Raw genomic sequence first — 14,935 nt, 5'->3', positions numbered from 1 at the left:
CGAGTTAAACACGTAGTCAGACTTTGGTTGTTCTGTGCTGGCAATGACAAATCCACAAAACACGGACTCATACATTATTTTTTGACAACTGTGAAAAGAAAATTGCACCCTGACTCTGTTGTCCATACACGACGGATACGCATCGCAGTAACACCACACGTTGGACAGCGTGTGCCGTGCAGTGACAGGTGTTCCAGTGATGAATACATCCGCTTCCGGTTTCCTGCTGTATGTTATAAACTACACAGCGGAATTTTGTTAGGGCAGATACAAGGAAGACTCTAAAGATTCGATATGTTCTATTGCTGCGCTTTTACTTTCTGGTGCTTGCTGTGGCTGGTGAGAGACACGAGTTTCTTTGTCTACATTTTTATTAACTATCATGGACATTTCATTAATTCATGTTAACGTAATGTTGAAACTTTCGTGCAATTGTAACACAAATATCGCCTTGTAATTGTTTTTAAAATTACTTCGTAGGTTCAAAACAAAAAGGAAGGATGAGAATTAAGTTTTCTCTAATTAATGTAACAAATACTGAAAAATCTTTAGGAACTGGTGCTCGGCATTTCGGAGGTATTTACTGAGAATCATTGTGGCAATAAAAACATTGACTAACGGATGCATGAAAAACTATTTATACGAGCTGTTTTGTCACACAATATAGATTCCCTTTAAAGACCTCATTTTTTGAAATTATACTTGTATCTTTTAACACCGCTGACTTCTCCTCTAATCTTGCTGAGAAATCCTCATTTCCCAGTATTCAAAGCTTTGTGCAGTAGACAGAGCACGAACTGTGTACAGAACATGCAAAGCTGAGGCCAAAACGACCATTTTTGATTTCGCTATATAAATTATTTTCCTTGTCACTTTATTCCTTATGCCCTGTCAGATTCATAATTTTTCGATTCTGGGTTCGTATGACCCCATCTTCTAATATGTTGTTTATACAGTGAAATCAGCTGCTGACAATCTTCTGTAATGATTCATTCTAAGTGAAATTTTTCTGACTTGCAGCAAGAGCGGCCAGTTGTTACCAATAAGTAATGGTCATTGAAAAAAATCGAAATTTTAAAGTGATTTTGTCTCTGAGATTTTCCTGAAAAATTAGTTTTAGTTATTTTATTCTGAGTTTTATTTAATATTGTGTGCTAATACCCAAGACCGCTTTTGATGTTATGCTAAGATTTGAAATTTTATCTTTGTTTTAACGCTCACTCCTCATTTAGGGGTTTTCGTTTTCTATTCAAAAGCGTTGTGACAAACTTTTATTAACAAACTTTTATTAACGGTATTTCGATGCTTGCTTGTTCCGCACGTATTAATTCTTTAGAAGTTTATTTCCCAGTTTGCGAAAATAAGTATGTTTGTGTGTACTATTTTTGTACTCTGTGTACTATTTTTGGTGGTCCATTAATTAAGTTGTCACTGAAAATTATTGTTTGAATATCTCCAAAGATCTCATGAAGAGAAGACATACGGCCAATTGACGTACAGTTCATGAAGATGCGTGAACAATATGTTTTTGTAAATTTACCACGTATGAAAGGTTATGTCCTGTTCTCCATCAGATTGGTAATACATCATGGTGCAAATTTAACGGGATAAAAATTGAAAGGAGAGTCTTTGTCACATAATGATATTCTTCCTATATCTGTACATGGTGCAAAAGACAATATTTAGAGATCTGCCAACGCATGAGCTGCTAAAATGGTATTGACATACGTAGACACAAAATGATTTTGGAACTGTCTACGAAAATCTATGTGCTTCAATAACTGCGGAAACCTTTCCAAGTGTTGGGTACTATAAAAATTAGTAATTATTACTGAGGAAAATATGGTCTTGAGTCTTCGCCATTGTGACAACTGCCAAGTGCATGATACTAAAGGATCTGTGAAAGTTACTGCAACAAACAGAAGACAGATGGCTGGATATTGACTAGACATTAGACGTAAAAGAAGACAAAGCATGCGCACCAGGCGGTTTTTTAACATCTGTGAGCTCAACATTCATATTCCTTCAGAACAGTTCGAGGTACTTTAATGAAGTGTGTGGAGCTAAATAAACAGTATCTTCTGCTATGGAATCACACATAATGTTAAATTTTTTATTAGTTTCTTTCTAATTAAATTATAGGGGGACAAGCAAGTGTAATTGAAATGCTGCGTGTAATTTGGTAAAGATTTGCACAACGGAACTGTCACAAGAAGCACGTCCTCATATATGAGTATGGTTGATCGCCCTGGCTAATCCATTATCAGCACAGAGGCTACTGAAATAATAAAAAGAAATAATAATAAAAAATTCATTTATTTCATAATAATCAACTGGCATGGGGAAAACTAAACATAGCGGACGTCTTCATTCAAAATAACAAATGAGACATGAAGCATTAAGCTGTCTCAATTACACAAAAATACACACATGGTTGGCCCAAAAGGCACTAGGAAACACATAGGTGTTACCTCCAGAGATTGCGACTGAATTAACTTCAGACGATGTGCCAGAAATATTCGCTTTACCCATGGTACAATGAGAGGTGCTGCTCAGACATGGACAGGAACTAATACGTGCAGTTGGCAAGTTAGTGACCAAGATGTGGCATTACAAGATTCAGTTGGAATCCACACCTTAATCGCGAAAGAACTCAAGTAACTAAAATGAGAATCGTGAATACATTTTTAAGTAACATCTAACGTTTTCGCGACGTTCCTAAACTTCACACCCTACTAGTCTCGGTTCAGTTCAAACACTGAAGCGAGAACACTACCATTCTTCACAGCACTGGGATCAGACCCTATCTATACTGCTCTGGCTTCAGACCCCTAATCTGTCGAGGATGTTTTTGTCTCCCTAATCCTGGCATCCCATCGTAAAGAAAGACCGCCGAAAACAGCGTCCGCCAACCAGGGCTCAAGGTTATTTACTGAGCTATCGGAAAGAGGAAACTTGTCGTCAAATTCCCTCCTGTCTTCTGATGAGTCACACAGAGGTTCGCGCCAAAATATTAGCCGGCAATAAGAGTTCTAGTCTCATTGTTGGCCCATGAGACAAGAAGAAATGCTAGCGCCTTCTCGTCCCTTTCTGAATATTTTCGAAATTTCTTCACCAGACTAACATACCGCAAAGAAGAGCGCGCACTGGGCACTACACAGGCAGACGCTCACCGCCCACGTCGGCAGAGAAAATACCATTCTCGACTCACCCGCCTCTGCTTCTTTCGCGTGTTTCAACATCACCCTGTCGTAAATTTTCAAGTTTTTATTCTGAATGTAAGAGGATAGTCTTACTAGTTAAATACAGATTCTCGTAAGAAACAGCTTGGATTCGCATTTCATTAAATTTTTTCTCGGGTAGTATGCAGTATTTGTTATGTGCAATGGTGGAGGGATGAATAACTAATTCATGTATGGATAAATCAGAGGAAAATTCTTAGGATTCCATTTTACCAAAGTACTAAAAATAAAATAGGTTTCATCCAGTTTCTTTTACGTACACTACTGGCCATTAAAATTGCTACACCACGAAGATGATGTGCAAATGATTAGCTTTTCAGAGCATTCACACGAGGTTGGCGCCGGTGGCGACACCTACAACGTGCTGACATGAGGAAAGTTTCCAACCGAATTCTCATACACAAACAGCAGTTGACCGGCGTTGCGTGGTGAAACGTTGTTGTGATGCCTCGTGTAAGGAGGAGAAATGCGTACCATCACGTTCCCGACTTTGATAAAGGTCGGATTGTAGCCTATCGCGATTACGGTTTATCGTATCGCGACATTGTTGCCCGCGTTGGTCGAGATCCAATGACTGTTAGCAGAATATGGAATCGGTGGGTTCAGGAGCGTAATACGGAACGCCGTACTGGATCCCAACGGCCTCGTATCACTAGCAGTCGAGATGACAGGCATCTTATCCGCATGGCTGTAACGGATCGTGCAGCCACGTCTCGATCCCTGAGTCAACAGATGGGGACGTTTGCAAGACAACCATCTGCACGAACAGTTCGACGACGTTTATAGCAGCATGGACTATCAGCTCGGATACCATGGCTGCGGTTACGCTTGACGCTGCCTCACAGACAGGAGCGCCTGCGATGGTGTACTCAACGACGAACCTCGCTGCACGAATGACAAAACGTCATTTTTTCAGATGAATCCAGGTTCTGTTTACAGCAACATGACGGTCGCATCCGTGTTTGACGACATCGCGGTGAACGAACATTGGAAGCGTGTATTCGTTATCACCATACTGGCGTATCACCCGGCGTGATGGTATGGGGTGCCATAGGTTACACCTCTCGGTCACCTCTTGTTCGCATTGACGGCACTTTGAACAGTGGACGTTACATTTCAGATGTGTTACGACCCGTGGCTCTACCCTTCATTCGATCCCTGCGAAACCCTACATTTTAGCAGGATAATGCACGACCGTCTGTTGCAGGTCTTGTACGGGCCTTTCTGGATACAGAAAATGTTTGACTGTTGCCCTGGCCAGCACATTCTCCAGATCTCTCACGAATTGAAAACGTCTGGTCAATGGTGGCCGAGCAACTGGCTCGTCACAATATGCCAGTCACTACTCTTGATGAACTGTGGGATCGTGTTGAAGCTGCATGAGCAGCTGTACCTGTACACGCCATCCAAGCTCTGTTTGACCCAACCCAGGCGTATCAAGGCCAGAGGTGGTTGTTCTCAGGATCTATGCACCCAAATTGCGTGAAAATGTTATCACAAAAATGATTCAAATGGCTCTGAGCACTATGGGACTTAACTTCTAAGGTCATCAGTCTCCTAGAACTTAGAACTACTTAAACATAACTAACTTAAGGACAACACACACATCCATACCCGAGGCAGGATTCGAACCTGCGACCGTAGCGGTCGCGGAGTTCCAGACTGTAGCACCTAGAACCGCTCGGCCACCCCGGCCGGCTGTTACCACATGTCAGTTCTAGTATATTATATTTGTCCAATGAATACCCGATTATCATCTGCATTTTTTCTTGGTGTAGCAATTTTAATGGCCAGTAGTGTATTTCATTTTTAGACATACATAGTTGGAGAAGAGCAGTCAGCGAGATTATGTCATGTAGTGGGCGAGGTTTTGTTGTATAAGGAATGGGGTGGGAGCAGGAGTGCAGGAGATGAAGGAGGCCCTTTTAAGATGTTTTTCATAACGCTTTTGTAGGGAGATAAATGGCCAGTAGAATCGTTGTCCAAGATAGCTTCCGATGCTTCATGATCACTACGTTCGACACTCTAAAAAGTTTCTGCTAATCCTCAGAATCGTCTCAAATAAATAAAAATTAAATTCTCTTCGTTGGTGAATGCATCACTTGAGAACGACTGGACCGGTTAGACCGTTTCTTTAAAAAAATGTTCGTAATAATCAAATGCGGCCTTCAGGCTGTCACAGTATACCACTGGAAAGACAACTTTTTTGTTTTGATTCTTTACTTGAACATCGATCTTGCGATCTAAATCTACCTGTAAATAAAGCCCTTGATATTCATTGTTATTTCAAATTTAACGGAATAAAATAAAGCATTTGATTGACATGAAATTCTGACCTAATTCAATTGAGTCTTAAGTTCTGGAACAAAACCACATGGTTCCAAGTCAATCAAATTCCAGGCACATCACACATTTCAGTTTTGTATTGAGGAAAGAAATCACGTCGCATGTAAAATCTCCCATTGGCGGTCTTCTAAATGTAAGCCTCCTCAAATAGAATACCCAGGTCCACAATCGTTAATAAATACAATAATCAATCAAAAATACTTTTATTTCTCATTTTTACTTTGTTTAGACATTACCAATAGCTTTTCACGACGCCACAAAGCTATCACAAACAAATGTATTGAAATTTGGACATGACATCGTCTGTCAGACGAGGTAGTTTGATATCAATCTGGTGTGGTGAGTACTGTATGTATCTATCATATTTCATTGATTTCAAGTCAGTGAAACATACGTTGAATAATCGTAGAAACACGTTTATTTCTTGGCTGTAGATTCTTAACTGCCTCATTGGTGTATACGAAAACAAAACTTTTCTCACATTGTAGATTCTTTGGTGTGCGCAATTTCTCGGCAGACAAGATGGTCCAGAGTTCCAGATTTATCTATTTTGCTATGCGATAAGACGTTACCTCATTGTCTGTCTCTTAGAAATACTAGAGACCGCAGATGTCCAGTGGTTCTTGAAGTGGTGTTGAGTTAACGCAACTGTACTCGTACTTTTGTGCGACGACAGCTTTCTGGAGAAGCTCTTTGCAGTTTCCTTCGCTAGTTAGCTCCACACAGGTCGGCAAAAAGCAACAGAAATTCATCTTAGTTTTGAGCTGACTGTCACATACGTATTGGGTGACGATATTTCCATGACCATATTTCCATGACCATTGAAACGTATTGAAATAACGTTTAACGGCACAGAGTACACCTGGTTTCATTATCGTCAAAACCCAGTACTCACAGAATGAATAAAAACTGGCATACCTTTAATTAGACGCACGAGCCAATTCAAGTTAACAATTGCAAACTGAGAATCGTCCCTCTATATTATCGGTAGAAGATAGGCTTCAAGGAATGTACTTCAGCTAGTAGGTAACAGCACTGGTTCGGTAACGCACTGGGTCGTATTTAGTTAGAATTTCTCACAATCCTTACGCGATGCAATGACATTATAGCACTGACGTACACTCTAAGACAAAGAAACGTCGCGTCGCCCCACGAGGGAATTGTCTGAATAAGACGGAAATCAGTAGATGTGATTTACATGTACAGGCAAACAAATGATTATAATGATTACCTGGCATTGTCAGCTGTATTGGAGGCGATCTCAGAATCTTACCACGGTTGTTCTTTGTTACGCACTACTGGCATAAAGTTGCCTGGGAGTGGAAGGAGGAGGCCAGACAAGGGCTGAACATCATTCGTATGAAGACTTTTACTAACGCTTACCAGCTAAATAACTTTATTAATTAGGCCGACAGGACCTTGATATATTAAGACAACACTGTCAAATAAAGTTACTTAAAAACAATTACTGATAACCCATCAACAATTTACCAAATATTTCAGTGAGATCAAATAAGGAAAGGTTATGGTGTTAATTCAGATACTTGTTCTCAACTCTCCAAAAGTCATTCATGGTAACGTGAAGTGTGAAAACTCGGATGTACAACAAATGTTATTCTCTCTTCAAAAATATACAAGTCTTTTGTGCCACTGGTTACTATTGTTGAAATATTTACAGCTTTTTTTTAATAAGGGAAGCGAGATAATATTTCACCATTTGAAGTTATAAAAACAATCTCTTCAAAGGTTCTGAGAAAACAGTCCTCAGATACGTAGACCGCAAACATTTCTTGAAATTGTTTTACTAAAATACAACGAATAATGGAGGTGCACCTAAAAATTTAATTAAAAGGAAACAGTCAAAGCTGTTCAATATGAAACCACCACACGTCGGGCTTGTAGTCTCGGGAATGAACCCGATATTACTCAGGGCACGCCCGACACACTTTTCACCATACTTCTCGTGTCCGAAGCAACCAGTGGGAACACGTCCAAAGGCACGAACATATAGTGATAGCCAGATGAACAGAAAAGCAATATTTAAGGAGAAAGAGAAAAACTTAAGTCATCATACACTCCTGGAAATTGAAATAAGAACACCGTGATTTCATTGTCCCAGGAAGGGGAAACTTTATTGACACATTCCTGGGGTCAGATACATCACATGATCACACTGACAGAACCACAGGCACATAGACACAGGCAACAGAGCATGCACAATGTCGGCACTAGTACAGTGTATATCCACCTTTCGCAGCAATGCAGGCTGCTATTCTCCCATGGAGACGATCGTAGAGATTCTGGATGTAGTCCTGTGGAACGGCTTGCCATGCCATTTCCACCTGGCGCCTCAGTTGGACCAGCGTTCGTGCTGGACGTGCAGACCGCGTGAGACGACGCTTCATCCAGTCCCAAACATGCTCAATGGGGCACAGATCCGGAGATCTTGCTGGCCAGGGTAGTTGACTTACACCTTCTAGAGCACGTTGGGTGGCACGGGATACATATGGACGTGCATTGTCCTGTTGGAACAGCAAGTTCCCTTGCCGGTCTAGGAATGGTAGAACGATGGGTTCGATGACGGTTTGGATGTACCGTGCACTATTCAGTGTCCCCTCGACGATCACCAGTGGTGTACGGCCAGTGTAGGAGATCGCTCCCCACACCATGATGCTGGGTGTTGGCCCTGTGTGCCTCGGTCGTATGCAGTCCTGATTGTGGCGCTCACCTGCACGGCGCCAAACACGCATACGACCATCATTGGCACCAAGACAGAAGCGACTCTCATCGCTGAAGACGACACGTCTCCATTCGTCCCTCCATTCACGCCTGTCGCGACACCACTGGAGGCGGGCTGCACGATGTTGGGGCGTGAGCGGAAGACGGCCTAACGGTGTGCGGGACCGTAGCCCAGCTTCATGGAGACGGTTGCGAATGGTCCTCGCCGATACCCCAGAAGCAACAGTGTCCCTAATTTGCTGGGAAGTGGCGGTGCGGTCCCCTACGGCACTGCGTAGGATCCTACGGTCTTGGCGTGCATCCGTGCGTCGCTGCGGTCCGGTCCCAGGTCGACGGGCACGTGCACCTTCCGCCGACCACTGGCGACAACATCGATGTACTGTGGAGACCTCACGCCCCACGTGTTGAGCAATTCGGCGGTACGTCCACCCGGCCTCCCGCATGCCCACTATACGCCCTCGCTCAAAGTCCGTCAACTGCACATACGGTTCACGTCCACGCTGTCGCGGCATGCTACCAGTGTTAAAGACTGCGATGGAGCTCCGTATGCCACGGCAAACTGGCTGACAGTGACGGCGGCGGTGCACAAATGCTGCGCAGCTAGCGCCATTCGACGGCCAACACCGCGGGTCCTGGTGTGTCCGCTGTGCCGTGCGTGTGATCATTGCTTATACAGCCCTCTCGCAGTGTCCGGAGCAAGTATGGTGGGTCTGACACACCGGTGTCAATGTGTTCTTTTTTCCATTTCCAGGAGTGTATTACACGCTAACAGTGTAGACAAACGTTTGCGAAAAATCGCTAAAAGATAATAAGGCAATTGGCCAAGGTAATCACCCCCACTTGCACCTGATAGTACGGAAGTTCAGCGGCCGAGTAAGATTCAGCTTCAAATCACGCCACGAGACGGAAACCGTAAAAACTTAACGGCGCACGACAGTAAACATAGATGGAAGAAAAACACGAAAGGTTGGCTGATGAACCTCACCTAAGCCAACACAAGCTTTTATTGGAAGTATAACCCACCAAAATACAACCGACAAGAATTGCTCCGATGAGGCACATGAGCTTGTAGGCTCCAAATAACTAAAGAAAGCGACTTGGCGATTTAGTACAAAAGCTACTAGGAAAAATGTTTTGGACGTCTCAGTTAATGAAACTTAACATACAAGAAATTTACAAAACCCTAATAATTTAAAATACGCAATCAAGTAATAACGCTGTGACAGTTGCCAAATGGAAGCTCCTCAAATCAGCTGGCCAGACACAGGAACAGGTAAAGCCGCGCAGGGTAGCCATGTGGTCTGAGGCGCCTTGCGCGCGGCGCCCCCCATCAGAGGTTCGAGTCCTCCCTCGGGCATGGGTGTGTGTGTTGTTCTAAGCGTAAGTTAGTTTTAGATTAAATAGTATGTAACCCTGGCGACCGCTGACCTCAGCAGTTTGGTCCCTTAGGAACTTAACCACCACCAGGCAACAACAAAAACAGGAGACTGGGCTTAGTCCAATTTAGAAGCAGCAGGACCAAAACAAGCACAGGAAGCGAACCAGTCAAAATTATCGTGCTCACAGCTGGTAGTAAGGTCAGCGTTTAGGGATGCTGCAGCGAAGCAACGAACTAAAAGTAGCTCACCGAGTATACAAAGTCACTGTGGAATGACAAGCAGTAGAAAACTTGGAGCTGTCAGATGTCGACAAGCCACGCCTCATCTCCAGACCTGGTCAGCCAAAGGAATAATGTGTCCACTTCCATTTCCAGAAAGTTTTTTCAACAGAAAATGCCATATATGCTTTCACCAATCAAATTTTGAATGATCTGAATAACCGAACACCAGCCATTGGGATTTTTTGTGATCTCTCAAAGGCTTTTGATTGTGTAAATCATGAAATTCTGCTAGACAGGCTCAAGTATTGTGGCATGAGTGGGACAGTGCACAAATGTTTTAATTCGTACCTAACTGGAAGAGTGCAGAAAGTTGAAATAAGCAGTTCTCATAATATGCAAAGATCAGCACATTCCTCAAACTGGGGAACTATCAAGAATTGGGTTCCACAAGGGTCGGTCTTGGGTCCTTTGTTGTTCTTAATATATATTTATGACTTGCCATTCTATATTCATGAAAAGGTAAAGTTAGTTCTCTTTGCTGATGATACAAGTATAGTAATCACACCTGACAAAAAAGAATTAACTGATGAAATTGTCAATAATGTGTTTCAGAAAATTACTAAGTGGTTCCTTGTAAACGGACTCTCACTGAATTTTGATAAGACACAGTACATACAGTTCCGTGCAGTAAATGGTATGACACCATTAATAAATATAGACCTTAATCAGAAGCGTATAGCTAAGGTAGAATATTCAAAATTTTTAGGTGTGTCCATTGATGAGAGATTAAATTGGAAGAAACACATTGATGATCTGCTGAAACGTTTGAGTTCAGCTACTTATGCAATAATGGTCATTGCAAATTTTGGTGATAAACATCTTAGTAAATTAGCTTACTACGCCTATTTTCACTCATTGCTTGCATATAGCATCATATTCTGGGGTAATTTCATCACTGAGGAATAAAGTATTTATTGCACAAAAGCGTGTAATCAGAATAATAGCTGGAGTCCACCCAAGATCATCCTGCAGACATTTATTTAAGGATCCAGGGATATTCACAGTAGCTTCTCAGCATATATACTCTCTTATGAAATTTGTTATTAACAACCAAACCCAATTCAAAAGTAATAGCAGTGTGCGTTACTACAATACTAGGAGAAAGGATGATATTCACTATTCAAGATTAAATCTAACTTTGGCACAGAAAGGGGTGAATTATACTCCCACTAAAGTCTTTGGTCACTTACCAAATAGTATCAAAAGTCTGACAGATAACCAACAAGTATTTAAGAAGAAATTAAAAGAATTTCTGAATGACAACTCCTTCTACTCCATAGAGGAATTTTTAGATATAAATTTTAAAAAATTATAAATTAAAAAAAACATAAAATTGTTATATTAACTTAATTATATTGTTAAATTAACTTAATTACGTTGTTAAATTAACTTAATTATGTCATGTATTCGAAAATTTGACTCGTTCCAGATCATTACGAAATATCGTATTCATGATCCATGGAACTAGTATTAATCTAATCTAATCCAGCGCAAGTCCGTCGTGTGCAGAAGATGCCTAACCAGACCAACTTGGAAGGCACACGGACGGTAGAACAAACAGCCAGCTCGTTGCCCCGCAGGCCTGGGCTCTCCGTCCTTCTACACTGACTGCCTGTACCCGGAAAACGGTCTCAACGGCACTCGCGGCGAACGTGCCACGCCCCCTTCAGACCACTGAGTGTGTTCCATGGACGTGGCTCGAGCAAAGATTCATTCTTCTTACTATGGTAGTTTATCGGCCCTGATCGTATTTTACCGTGTTTAAACAATTAACTACATTTTTTAAAAAATTGGATGATTTATTCAAGAAGAAGAGCTTCACAAATTGAGCAAGTCAATATCTCGTTGCTCCACCTCTGGCCCTTATGCAAGCAGTTATTCGGCTTGACATTCATTAATAGAGTTGTTAGATGTCCTCCTGAGGAGTATTGTGCCAAATTTTGTCCAATTGGCGCGTTAGAGCGTCAGAATCCCAAGCTGGTTGGAAGACCCTGCCCATAACACTCCAAACGTTCTCAATGGGAGAGAGATCTGGCGACTTTGTTGGCCAAGGCAGAGTTTGGCAAGCACGGAGAAAAGCTGTAGAAACTCTCGCTGTGTGTGGGTGGGCATTGTCTTACTGAAATGTAAACCCAGGAAGGCTTGCCATACAGGGCAACAAAATTGGACGTAGAATATCGTCAACGTAACACTGTTCTGTAAGGGTGACGCGGATGACAACCAAAGGGGTCCTGCTATGAAAACGAATGGCGCCCCAGACGATCACTCCCGACTGTCGGGAGGTATGACGGGCGACAGTCAAGTTGGTATCCCACAGTTGTCAAGAACGTCTACAAATACGTCATCGCTGATCATCAGGGCTCAGTTCGAAGAGCGACTCCTCAATGATGATAATTCTGTTCCACTCATGAGATTCCAGGCCGAATTTGCACGACATCACTGCAAATGGGCTTGTTGGTGTACGGAGGTGAATGGTAGTCGGCACAAGGGGCGCTGTAAGCTCAGCCCCCTTTCTCTGAGCCGCAAGTTAATGGTCCTTGTGGTCTCTGAAGCACCAGTTGCAAGCCGGACCGATGATATTGATGAATCTGTGGCCTTGACTGCCTCTGTGATGATTGCTCAATTTTCACATCCTGTCGCCTTTCTAGGTCGACCGTTTCCTTCTTGACACTTGTGTTCGGCCATGCTTCACCCATTCTTACAATTATCATCATCGAATAGTGACATCACTCCTATTCAAATGTAGAGCGATTTACCCATTACTCCGGCTGGCCATTTTGCGCCCAACTACACGTCCTCTCTCAAATGCTGAGGTCTGCGTATATCGTTCACGTTCCCTTCTGCAAGGCATAGTTACTATCCAACTGAGTACACGAAACGTAACTCGCAAAGACCTTATATCGTGGCATCAACGTGTGCCTCGTTTATTTGCCTTGTCAGCTGCGTGGTGCAATTGCTCTGCAGCGCCACACATTCATCCACTGACCGCCAAAGTTTATAGATTTGCATTTTATGCCGATATCTCTATGAATATCGATTTGTGACCATTGCTCTCATGGGATAACATTTTTATGGAGACTTAGTCTCAGCTTTATCTTCGATAAGGATAAAAGCTGAAGCAATGAATTAAAATTTATGTCGCAGCTGGGACTTGAACAAGGGCCTCCTGCTGACTGGGGTGCTAGTCCAATATCGGAGAGCCTCGGCTACAGTAACAATGTGAGAAGGGGAAAATGGGCTGAGCATTTCAATTCAAGTCTGTATTATGGAGGGCATTTGACGTACATAGTCCGTGCAGAGGTGGTAACCACAGTGCTATAGTGGTGTAATGAGCCCATCTGCCTAATAAGCAAGAGACCTGAGTTCAAGTCCCGGTTGTGGCACAAATTGTAATTCATTGCTTCAGCTTCTATCCTTATTGTATAATAACATGTAATTAATCTATGCCTTATCTCTGATTAAAGCTAGTACAAACTTGGTTGAAAGAGTGTCCAGTGCGTTCTCAAAGTTTGTAAGTTCCAGTAAAAGCGAACATTCATACTCATTGCATCAATCTGTTAATTCATTTATAACTTGCCAATGGTCAGCTGCGCTTAATCGCCTTTTAAGGCCAGCTGCTTTCTTTGACGATTAAGATAAGTGATTTTTTTGTATGATACACGAGGACAAATTTTAGTGAATATCTTGCAATTGTGGCTGTGGTGATCTAGCACATAGCGCGCTAGGCTCCGGTCCTGGAGGGCCTGCATCCAATCCTGGGTAGGGGAGGCGACTTTTCTTCGTTCCAGTACCTCCAGGACGGCCACAGGCTCACTCAGCCTGCTATCAGATTAGTACTGCGTGTCGTTCCCATGTGCATAAGGCGGCTGGTATGATGGGCCCTCCATCTTCCCTCTCTTGGTGCCTCGGCGAAGAAAGGCTTCACTCTGCCTGCAGCAAGCAGGGTTGCCATATCTAGCTGGGACCTCGCTGGGACACACTGAGATGAGGGTGTAGAATTGAAGTAAAAAATTTAACGAAATTACTTTTTTGTTTAGAACACATTTACATGCAACTTGTTGGGACAGAATTAATTGTTACACCACATTTTTTGGAAGATTTCATCTTTTTCACCAATTCTTTTTTCTCTTTTACCAACTTATAAAACTCCATGGAAGTCAGCTTTTAGTTATACTGGCACTATTAGATCGATTCCAGTCTCTGGCAGCAGTCGATTTCTTTCATCAGTCCACTGGGCGGACATCAGCGAAAATACTCTTTCCACATACTCTTTCCTCAGTGGCGTTGAGTGGAGGAACAAAAAACAAATACTCGTATAATTTTAGCAGCAGGCATTTTTGTTTAGGATTTTCGGTTTCGTTAAGAAAGTAAATCCACCTTTCTTCTATACAGTCTTTAGACTTCCGCTTTTCTGAATCACGTTTAGTTTCTAAAAAGCTATTCATGTGTATACATTACTGAAAACAATTGTCACTTGAAATATTCACACCATTTTTAGTCAGGTATATAATAATGTTTCCAATCATCACCCAGTCAGGGGTTTCAGATAGCGTCATCCACTCAAATACTTGATATTTATTGAAAGAAATAGCCCATTTCTCTATAATGCATTTGTTTGTACAGCCTGAGCATCGGAGTTGGATGCTGTGAGCTGCTCTGGTTGGTTCCTTTTATTCTCACTAGGATGTAATTAAAGCTTCTTTCATCGTTCCTTAGTAGAATTATCGAACGCAGCCATCCACTCATTCAGTTACAATGTCCAGCCACATTAACGTGACCACCTGTCGAACGCCTGAATAACCATCCATTGCAATTCGGACTGCTGCGTGACGTGCAGGAAGATAGCTAATGAGGTTCTGGAAGGTACCAACAAGGATACTGAGCTGTCTGATCTTCAGTGCGCTAGATTTCTCGGTTGAGTATCCACAGCGCGAACAGCCCGACTGAA

The 14,935-nt window shown here is 42.5% G+C and overlaps 1 protein-coding gene across 3 annotated transcripts in view; it reads left to right on the top strand.

Annotated features, from left to right (window-relative positions):
* The first annotated feature begins 260 nt into the window (after positions 1-260).
* LOC126238161 (uncharacterized) overlaps positions 261-14,935 on the top strand; it is a 107,814-nt gene continuing 93,139 nt past the window's right edge. For all 3 annotated transcript variants that reach the window (XM_049947772.1, XM_049947774.1, XM_049947773.1), the window contains exon 1: positions 261-339. In XM_049947772.1, coding sequence (XP_049803729.1) covers positions 295-339 — 45 coding nt within the window. In that variant the 5' untranslated portion in view covers positions 261-294. The remainder of the gene's footprint in view (positions 340-14,935) is intronic.

This window comes from Schistocerca nitens, chromosome 1 (assembly GCF_023898315.1).
Source record: "Schistocerca nitens isolate TAMUIC-IGC-003100 chromosome 1, iqSchNite1.1, whole genome shotgun sequence".
NCBI classification, from domain to species: domain Eukaryota; kingdom Metazoa; phylum Arthropoda; class Insecta; order Orthoptera; family Acrididae; genus Schistocerca; species Schistocerca nitens.
Note: the sequence above shows the minus strand (reverse complement) of the source record. Positions and strands in the feature narration are given on the sequence as shown.